General features: G+C 43.9%; 1 protein-coding gene across 1 annotated transcript in view; it reads left to right on the forward strand.

The window, feature by feature from the left end:
• The window catches only part of fars2 (phenylalanyl-tRNA synthetase 2, mitochondrial), a 127,708-nt gene that overhangs the window by 70,499 nt on the left and 46,061 nt on the right, over nt 1–11,148 (forward strand). The window contains exons 8-9 of the mRNA XM_008289193.1: nt 309–469; nt 7,282–7,448. Coding sequence (XP_008287415.1) covers nt 309–469; nt 7,282–7,448 — 328 coding nt within the window. The remainder of the gene's footprint in view (nt 1–308; nt 470–7,281; nt 7,449–11,148) is intronic.

An 11,148-nucleotide genomic window follows, 5' to 3' on the forward strand; every position in this document is an offset into this window, starting at 1 on the left:
TTAGTAGTCAAACACCTTTTTGACCAAAACATTTCCGTTGAACCATTTAATAGCTAACTGGTCTGAAATTAAAAACTTTGGTTTTAAATGGGTTCATGTGTTGAAACTTCCGAGCTTTTGGTCATGTTATCACCTCGTATGTTTGTCATTGCTTCCCCTTGTGTCATTAACACCAGTGTTTTTGGTGTTTGCTGTGTTTCTGGTCTGTTCCAGCTCTGTAGCTCTTAAGCGGTCAGATATGACAAAGTGATTGATTAAAATGACTTGTTGACGTGTATGTTGATAGTTTTCTCTCTGTGTTTTCACAGCGGGGGCCGACAACAAGCTGGGCTGGGCCTTCGGTCTGGGCCTGGAGAGGCTGGCCATGGTGCTGTTCGGCATCCCAGACATCCGACTGTTCTGGAGTCAGGACGAACGCTTCATCAAGCAGTTCAGAGTGCAGGACATCCACCAGCCCATCGACTTCCAGGTACCAGCACCAGAACGCAGGCCAGAACTGGGAGCCAGACGGCTTTCTATCAGTCCAGGTGGTTTGTCGAGTGATAAAAGCAGCAGAAAATTTGTTCCTTTCTGCTGTGACCTGTGTTGTCTGTGAGAGTTACTGTACGTGGAGTTGCACAAGTTCCTCCGTTTCATCAACTTTCTTGCCATTTTTAAAAACCTTGAACTGCAAACATCCAGATTTTGTTGTAGTTTGAGGGCAGCAGTCATTGGAGCAGTGTGTGTTCTACCACTGATGACAAAGTCCAGATTTTGTTATCCGTTTTTGCAGAGGATGACATTCAGAGGGAATCTGAGCCTCACTTGATGCGTCAGCGGACGAATTCGCTGAATCTCCCTGTTCTCTGCTCTCTGCTGTGGAAACACAAAACACAGTGTGCTGGAGGACCTTTACCCCGAGAAAGTTTCTGGATGTTCGCTTAATATATACAAAATCTCATATATACATTTATTTTGTTTTAAAAGGCAGTTTATTGTGCTGCCAGGTTCAGACTACGCATCAGCTCAACCTGAAAGATGAATCGTAGTTTTGCTGCATCTGATGCTGCACCTTGGTTTTTACTTTTTCTCTTCTCATGTGACGAATTCCACCAAATACCTACAAAACAAACCAACCAACCAACCACCAACCTACCAGTAGACCACCACCATCCTACCTAACAAATTTACCAAACGATTACTAATCTACCTACTTAACTAACTAACCAGCCACCTGCCAATGCCTACCCACTCAACCACTTAGATCAACTTGTCTACCTACCGAACTGACAACCTACCCATCTCCAACCAGCCAACCAACCAACAAACAAACCAATCAAACCTACCTCACTTATCTATCTACTTACCTATTCAATCAACCAACCAACCAACCACCAAACCACCTATGTAACTAGCTAACTGACTAACCAGTGCCTACCTACCCAACTAACAGCCTATTCGTCTCTGGCCAGCCAACCAACCCTGCTTATCGATTACTTATCTACTTACTCACTCAACTATCTAATCATGAACCGACCTATCTTTCAAACCAGTGAACAAACTGATCACCAAAATCAACCAAACAACCGATTACTTCTCTGCCTACTTAGTTACCTATCCAACCCACAAACCAACCCACCCACATATCTAACTATCTATCTACTTACTCCACTAAAAACCTACCTCCATACCAATCCAACCAACCAATCACCTCCAACGCCAACCAACAAAAGACCAACTGACCTACCTCCCTACCTACCAAACCAACCAATCACCAAACTACCTACCAAACAACCCACCTGTACGACTATCCAATCAAACGTCTATCTGCCCACATATTTAACTGTCTAGCCAATCAACCAGCAAGTCAACCATCTATTCCAAACAAACATCCAACTATTAACAAACTTACCTGTATATACAACCAATTAGCCACCCACCTACCTGTTTAACCAATCACCTGCCTAACTACTCATCCAAGCACCTGCCCACCTACACAACCGTCCAGCCCACTGCTCCTTGTTGTTGCCTGTGTTGCTACTTTACTTGGAGCCTTCCCCGTCCAGCCTTTCATCCTTCCCGTGTGTGTTCTGGCCTCTTAACCTCATGTATAAAACATGGCGACAGTGGGGGCTCACATCAGCCGGCACCAGTCACTTCCCCTGACCCCGCCAGCATCACGGCGCACAGCTTCAGGTTCACACAGCGGTTACTCCGTCCCTGCTAAAGGTGCTTTTTGTCAACTCTCGTCTTCACTAATGAAGAGCATTTCAAGTGACTGTTGGAGGGCACAGAGGAGAAGAAGATGGAGGGGGAAGGAAGAGAGGAGGTAGAAAATGGACCGAGAGAGGAAGCGGGGAAGGAATGGATAAATAAATGAGGACAAACAAGGTGGGACTGAAGGAAAAAGGAAAGAAAAAAGAAAGGTCAAATTACATCCAATGAACTCATAACATTAATGTTTGGATGAAGATGTGAGGAAATGGAGGGATGTCGGGGAGTCCAGACCCTGTTGTCCTGCTGCCGTCCACCTCTGTTAGTTTTATTGATGAACTCGGTTCCTCCAGTGGGACCGGGGGAGCGCGGCTCATCTCCTGCCCAGGGTCAGTGCACCTCTCCTGGGCCTAGACTCTCAACCTCTCCCTGTAAACCCTCACCGGCCCCTGGATCCACAGGTAATGAACTGTGACTGCCAGAGGCCAAACCGGAAATGGGCTTCTGGTGTGTGTCTGTGTGTTGCACACACCAGGGAGTTGTCCAGTGCCACTAACCTTATTAGTCTAAACTGCCTCCTCAGTGAACTCCTGCTCACTGTGTGGTCAGAAGTATGTGGACACTTACCCACCTTCCTTCCACGTTACAACGACTTCCATTAAAGTTAAAATAAGAATAAAAAAGTAAGACAAATATATTCTACTTGTTCCATTGTTTTGTTTTTTGTTTTTATGACAAGTTACATCAGTTAATTCAAAACAATAAAACAAACAACTAATGACATTTGTGTTTAATACCAGTCTGACCACCCACCTTCCTTTCTTCTGAATTTAAGCTAAAATAATGATACAGATGTAAAATAAACACATTATCAGTAGCTATCTAGTCAGGGTTTAGTCAAAGTTATGATAGCCTGTTAACCTTCAACAAGTCACCAACCAACAAACTAGTAAACCTCATACTAACCTGTCTGTCCAACCAAACAGCAAGTTAACCAACCAGCCAACTACCTAAACCCACACAACCAACCAGTTAAACACTTACCTACCTATCTACCCGCCCGCCCAACAGACTGATGACCGACCTACCGACCTGCCATCCAACCACCGACCATCCAACCACACATCTATACTAAACTTAATTAACATGTTTGTGTTGGTGATTAAAACCTAGTCCACTTAGGTTAGTTATAGCTGTATTAATTATACTGTTAAATTAGTTCCAACATAAATTTCGTGGAAAAAGGTGACATAGCTGCTTTAAGTAAATCCCTACCTACCTACCTACCTACCTACCCACCGACCTACCTACCTACCTACCTACCTACCTACCTACCTACCCACCTACCCACCTACCCAGCCAATCACCTAATGAACCTACCAACCAACTCATAAACCAACATCCACCCACCTACCTACTCAACCAGCTAAGATATATTTTTCTGGGGATTTTTTTTGTAGGATATTTACTGAAGGTTGGAATAAGAAAACAGTGCTGTTATATAATGTGTTTGTAGACTTTGAGATCGTTATGTCACCGTTCTTCTCTTCCTCGTCTCTTTTGTCTCAGTGATGAATATTAAAATCAGAAGATAAACATTAGAGCATTAAAAATGGAGAGAAAATACTGAAAAGAGCAGTGATGAACAAGAGGAAAAGCTTCTCTCCGTATTATAAACAAGTGACAGATGATAGAAAACTCTCTCTCAGTCTGTCGCTGCATAAAACATCAGATTTATTCTGTCGTCCTGATAAAGCTTTAATGTGTTATTGTCTTTGTGTTTTACACTTTCTCCTCTTCCTTCCTCGTCTCTCTTCGTCTCTGCTCTCCGGTTTCTCTTGCATTCCTTGTTACTCCTCAGACTTCATTTCTTCCTTTATTCTCACCATTTCTTTGATGTATAATCTTCCTTTCTCCTGGGATTTTCCCCTCCCTTCCTTTTGCTTGTTTTTTTTATCCACCTCCTCTTTCCATCTCGACATCTGATTTGTCGATAAATCCCTCAGTTCTAACATTTTTATGTCTTTGTTTAATGAGTCCAAGATGCAGCCGAACCCTATTGCACATAATCTTGGGAAAATGTTTTTTTCCTTTCCCCAAGGTACTCAAATTCATCTCTTTTTCTGATTCTTTTCTCCTCTTACATGTTGTATATTGCTGAGTTGCATGAACCGTTGCGTACCAAGATGCTTAAAGGGTGTGAAAACTCAGTAAAACCAGCCACAAACACCTCTGTATCCTGAGTGTTCGCTAAATAATGTTCAAATTCAGACAAGTACAGATCATAGATGCCCAAACATATGGGTTTATTGCAACACTGGACCTGGACACATAGAAAATCTACACTAATGTCAAACCAATCTAAATAACCTAATCTACCTACCCAACCAACCACCCATCTGCCTACCTACCAATCAACCAATCAACCAACCAATCAACCAACCAACCAACAGCTGCCTGCCTCTGTGTCTACTAAAACAACCAATCAATCAGCTGACCAATCAGCTGACCAACCACCCATCTGCCTACCTACCAATCAACCAATCAACCAATCAACCAACCAACCGACAGCTGCCTGCCTATGTGTCTACTAAAACAACCAACCAATCAGCTGACCAATCAGCTGACCAACCACCCATCTGCCAACTTACTGCCAAGTGGAGTCAAGGTTTGAGATCCCAGAAACAGCCACTAACAACGAACACTGGCTCTGAGTAAGCAACACAAAAGACTCTCTGATTTGAAGTTTTAAGATGATTTCCTGTCATTTGATTTGAAAGTATTTGTGTAAAGTTCATGACAAAGTTGAAAGAGCAAATGAGGACGGTGTCCTTAAAGACAGGGCACATCTGGACAAGTCATATGAGGCCATTAGTCACAGGGTGTCCGCAGTATGAATCATTGCTCAATCAGCCGATGGATCCTCTTTGGATAAACAGATGTTCCTTTTTTTTGGCGAGCAGATGTTTCTTGTATATCTTGTGTTTGCCAAACTGTGTCCGTTCCTGTTACCAAATATGGAACTGGGTGAGCCTCATCACGACTAAGAGGCAGAAAGGTGAAACATCTACTAGAAGTGTGTGTGTTAAGGATAATCAGTTGAGGTGTGGAGGGGAAGAGCTGCAAAACAGCATGAAAAGGCCTGACAAAGAGACATTTGTCGGCCATCGCTTCAGACGGAGGACATTCGTGGATGCCGTTCTGAGCAGAAGACTGGAGGATGCTTGCAGAACTCTTAGATGAAAATCGGAGTTCTTAGAACGTTCTCCTGTTGACTAGACGTACTTTGGAGAAGATACGACGGAGCTGTAATGTAACAGAAGAGGAGCAGCTGAACCCTTTTCTGTGTCCTGCCAGAAGAAAGACTTCTCAACTTGCTCCAATTGGATATAAATCAACTACAGTTCTGATTAGAGTCGGAGCTCCTCACCTCCCCCTGACTGGAGGATTCTGTTTGTGGATCAGGACTCTGTACTGGGTCACTGGTTCACTGGAAGAAGGTCTGGCCAAGCTCAGGTCAAGACAGAGCTGAGTTAATCATCACTGGCCGGGCTGTACGGCTCTCTCCCTCTCCAGATTACCAATTAGATTATTATTTTGTAGTTTAAGAAAAGCTCAGTTGTACAATGTTGTTTTCTAATCAGTTGGTTGAATTATATTTTGAAGTAGTTTGAGTGAATAATCATGAGCTGTTGCTTTGCCCCCACCAAAATGTTTGCAATAAAATTCTTATCCTGCATTTAAAATCTATTTGGTTTTTGTTATTACTTCACCTTCAGTATCTGATGGTGCTGAAAAGTTAGTCAATAGTGTGCACAAGATCTTTCAGTGGTTCTTAATAGTTATTCTAAGTCACAAGTAAATAGTATTTTTAAACAGATCCCTGGGGTTAGTTGTGCCAAACCTCTAAATTTTAACCTGGAAACTTACCAAGTGCTCGATCTATTAGGAGGGAAGCTGCCACTAACAGGCGTGTCTAGTCGAGTGATTTGACTACTGAGGCTACTTAGTTGAGTCAACCATTAGAAGAAGAGCAGTAGGAGTTTGGAATAAGGCAGTTAGAAGCTAGACGAGTTCCCTCGACACCAGCTTAAGCAGTTCTACAGAATCCTAGCAGGTCAAGGGCCTGAAGGCAGGTAGAACCTAACCCTGGAAACGGAGAGCTGGACCAGTAGCCCTGTCACAGGGGTTATACCAGCACAGAACAACACTACCTACCCAACCAACCAACTAACCAACCCACCAATCAACCAACCCACCCACCAACCAACCAACCACTCATCTGCCTACCTACCAAACCAATCAACCAACCAACCAACCAACCAACCAACCACTCATCTGCCTACCTACCAAACCAACCAACCAACCAATGAGCCAACAGCTGCCTGCCAATGTATACTAAGACAACCAACCAATCATCTGCCTACCTATTTAGCTACCTAAACCACCAGTCACTTGCCCGCCTACCTATCCAACCAACCAATCAATCTTTACCTACCGACCTACTGACCCAATCAACCAACCATTTGTCTATCTACCTAACTACCAAACCAATCAGTTACTCAAACAACCAGCCAATGATCTGACTACCTACTTAGCTGCCCACCCAACCAACCAGGTTAGCTATCCACCAAGCACACTGCCAATAATCCTATGACCGATCAACTCAACCAATCGATCATTTTCATGCCTGAATACTCAACCACTGAGCCAGTCATCTGTTTACCGACTCAGCTTTACCACGTTAGAATCAGACACAAAGAACAACTATGAATGCTTTAAGTAGGATAAATATTATGTTTCACGTGTTCCTGCATCATAACTAATATGATATTTATCAGAAGTAGAACTCAGGCAAGAGGATCACGACAAATGTGCTCTGGTGTTTTGAACATTGGTACCACAAGTCGTAACAGATCGGGTTAGTTTGGTGGAGAATAAAGTCGTCTTCATGTTGGATCCTCATTCAAACAGACACTAGAAGAAGATTTCAGCCGTTAGTTGTGTCTGTACTTTTACTCCGTGTGACCAGATTTGTTGTGTTTAAGCTGCCAGCTGAGCGGTTTCTCGTTGTGTTTGTTTCCTCAGCCGCTCAGTAAATACCCGCCGCTCCACAACGACATCTCCTTCTGGCTGCCGGACGGCGCCGGCGAAGGCGAGGGCTTCGTCGACAACGACTTCTACGAGCTGGTCCGGTCCATCGGAGGAGATCTGGTGGAGAAAGTGACGCTCGTGGACGAGTTCACCCACCCAAAGTAGGAAAACACAAACACTGAGGAACGCTCTGATCGACACTGGTTCTGCTCAGTGGTGTCACAAACAAAAGTGTTTCCAGCAGATCAACACCATAAATTTGCTCCAAAAGACGTCAGATTTTTAGTTCACGACCCTTGAAAATAGAAAAAAGTGCAAAATGTTCGATTGACATTGGTATTAAGGCCCCAGAGTTCCTGTTTATATATGGATGCATCCTTATTTCCTCCTAAACATACAGTCTTTAGTCGGCATTTCATAAACTTGAGAGGCTCTTACATCAGTAGAATTTAACATGTGGCAAGAATAGCAAGACAAGCTTCCAGTTTTTGCTATTTTGACATTTCAAAAATCCCAGTATGAGTCCATCTGGACAAGTTCTGTGTCATTTTTGACCAATTTTGAGTCTCTTTGATCCACGTTTGTTTCATTTGGGGTAGTTTTTGAGTTGTTCAGGACAAACTTTGAGTGATCTTGGTCGAGTTTTGACCCTTAAGAATGGACGAAGTGCAAAAGGCTGGTATTCCTGTACGCATATGTGCATGTATCCATGTTTCCAACTGAAAACACAGTCTTTGGTCGACTTTTCACCACCTCATGGCGAGACTAGAGTCCAGTTTCTGTTCCTCTGACATGTCAAAATGCCAACATGAGTCTATTTGGACACATTTTAGACCCATTTTCACCAATTCTGAGAAGTTTTTGACCAATTTTGAAGATGTTTGGACAAATTTTGATTCATTTCGAACAATCTTTGTGTTGTTTTTGTCACGTTGTTTTAGACACAGACAATCACGGGTGGTATCGTGGCCCCAGAAACTTCCTGTTTCTGATTATATATAGATGCAGCCATATTTCCTACTAAAATACAGTCTTTTGTGAACTTCTGACCAACCTTTGAGGGTCTAACATCAGCAGAGTTTGATATGGGGGTCAGAGGATAACGAGACAACTATTTTGAACTATATTGATAAAACGGTGATGTGGAGCCCAAGACATGATGTTCAGAAGGATCAAATCTAAGCTTCAAACGGTGATATTTAATCCATAGCCCTTCATTCTACGTGTCTCGTATAAACAGAATACACCAGAATAACCAGTTTGCTTGAACCAAATTAAAAATAATCAAATATCTCTAGTAGGCAGAGCCACCATTACTGTACCTGTGGGCTCTTGGGAAAATGTTCTACTTGTTGATTCAGGATATTTAAAACTTTCGGAAATTAAACAATCAAAAAAAACGATTTTCAACCTTTCAACTGTCCTCCTTTGTTGGGATTTAGGGAATCATATCTGACACCGCTTATTATCAGAACTATGAACTTGAAAATGTTTTCAACTTTCCGAGGATCTTTGAATCACCGTTGGCGAGTCTGAGCTGCACCGTCCGATATGTACAGGAAACGATGGAGAGCGACGCACAGCTGTCCTTGGCGGAACACCTCCAGTCCTGCAGAGCTGCTGTTGACGTCTCATTTTTTAGCGAACGCGAGTGTGTGTGTGTGTGTGTGTGTGTGTGTGTGTGTGTGTGTGTGTGTGTGTGTGTGTGGAGATAAAGGGCAGCAGTGGGAGGTTGCTACCTTATGGCTGAAAACTCCTTTTTCACATCACCACACACACACACACACTCGTCCGACCTTGCATCAGTGTGTGTGTGTGTGTGTGTGTGTGTGTGTGTGTGTGTGTGTGTGTGTGTGCAGCCCTGCAGTGCGTAAAAATGTCCGACACTATTCATCTTTCAACATTTTAATCTCTTTTAAATGGCGACCTTTCCCCCCGCCGAGCACACACACACACACACACACACACACACACACACACCTCCAACGACGCATTAACACACACCGACTCGTGGTTTGCAGCTAATGGGCAGCGAGAGACTCCCGGGCGAAGACGCTGCAGCTGAAGTCGGTGAAGTCGGACGACGACGACGCGATCCTGCACACGCCTGACCTTTGCCGGAATAATCAGATTAAACACAATTAAAACAAATGATCCCCAACACGCGACGATGCTCGAGTTCTAGCGACGCTTTCAGGCTGCAAACGTGGCCTCGTGTCGGTGGAACCGAGGGCTCTGCTGTACGTCTTCCTTAGATTTTTAGTCTGGATTTAGAATCAACCCCAAAACCAGCCAGCGGGTTTAAAAAGGCGAATCGTATTTAAAAGTAACAATTAAAAAAATCACCTAAATCACACAGTATGTCAGAACAAGAAGCCGTGAAAACAGAAAAAATCCTCTGATTTCTACATTTCCGGCAGCGACTGAACCGCTCGTCTGTCAGGAGCGGTTCTGTCGGGAAAATTATGAAAGCTTGGAGTTACGTCAAAATCATTTTATGTGTCATTCAAAAAATTGCTAAAAATAAACGGTTTGAAATAAACAGATTCTGTTAAAAAGAAAAAATTCTGGGCGCCTCATCGCAGCTGACAAGGAATCAGTGACTCGGCTGCAACTAACGGTGACTCTGCAAAAATTCACGGAGTTTTCAATTGCTTGGGCTGCAGGCGGCGTTTTCACAGAGCAGGAAGTATGAAAACTAGTTTGATATCTACCGATGGGCCGACGTCACGCTGGTTCCAGGTTCTTCTGTGTCAACTTCATACAAGAAATAATCAAAAAAATTAGAATTTGTCATTTTAATTGAGCAACTGGTGTGTCTGCTTTGGTTTGTGGGTTTTTTTAATCGGTTTAAACATCTTTCGGGTCATTTTGTTCATCTTTTGCGATTGGTTCTGTATTTCTGGGGTCGGTTTGAATATTTTTTGGGTCTTTTTGTGCCTTTAATGGTGCTTTTGTGCGTTTTTGTTGGCATTTCCTGTCAGTGGGTGTTTGAGTCATTTCATGCTGCTGTTGGCGTTTTATGAAAGTAACACCACAGACCAAGCGGTCGACCCAGAACCTGCATCGGGGACGGTTCCTCGTTCTGTTAGTGGCAGCAGGGCGGAGTGAGGGTGTTCACGGTAGAGATGTCGGCGGGTTAAATGGGTTTTTAATCGTTTCTGGACAAACAAAATGCAGCTAACACCTGAATATCCGACACGCTCACGTAAAAACAGAAGCGTGCTTTGCAGGGACAGCTTGTGTTCGGGCCGAGCAGGAGGAAGGGAAAGTGTGTCGACTCGGAGCCGAAGGGAGACGAGGGAAAAGGTGCATTGCAGGTATTTTATGCGCCACTAATCTAAGAAGTGATAACTATAATTAACCGTCGCTCTCGTTAAGCTGCGATTCCGGCGATGAGAGCGACGTGGAGGCGAGTCGGTTTGGGGGGAAGGCGGCAGCATGCGGGAGACGGAGGGGAGGTTTGAGGACGGAGAGAAAAGGTGCAATGCAGGTGCTGTGTGCAGCATCAGAGCCACCGAGGCCAAAAGTATGTGGACGCCGGCGTGAAGCCGACCAACGTTTGATTCTGTGGAACCGTCTGTCAGCGAGAAACAGAAGAATCAGAATCATCAGATTTCCAACGTTTCTGAACTGATCAAGTTTAAAAACCAGATTCTGTAAAAAACTAAAACTTCTTCACTCCTCGATGCAATCAGCTGATAACCAGAGACCAGCAGCCACTTTAGGTTGAACTGCAGGAAGTGTTTCCTCAGAGAGACGGAGAAGAAATAAAACCTACTGGGTCAGTAAAGAAACGCAGCACGGATCAGAACCAGAGACCAGAGGAGCCAGTTGGTGGAGATACATTCATCTGATGGT

Source organism: Stegastes partitus, unplaced genomic scaffold, assembly GCF_000690725.1.
Source record: "Stegastes partitus isolate 25-593 unplaced genomic scaffold, Stegastes_partitus-1.0.2 Scaffold598, whole genome shotgun sequence".
NCBI classification, from domain to species: domain Eukaryota; kingdom Metazoa; phylum Chordata; class Actinopteri; family Pomacentridae; genus Stegastes; species Stegastes partitus.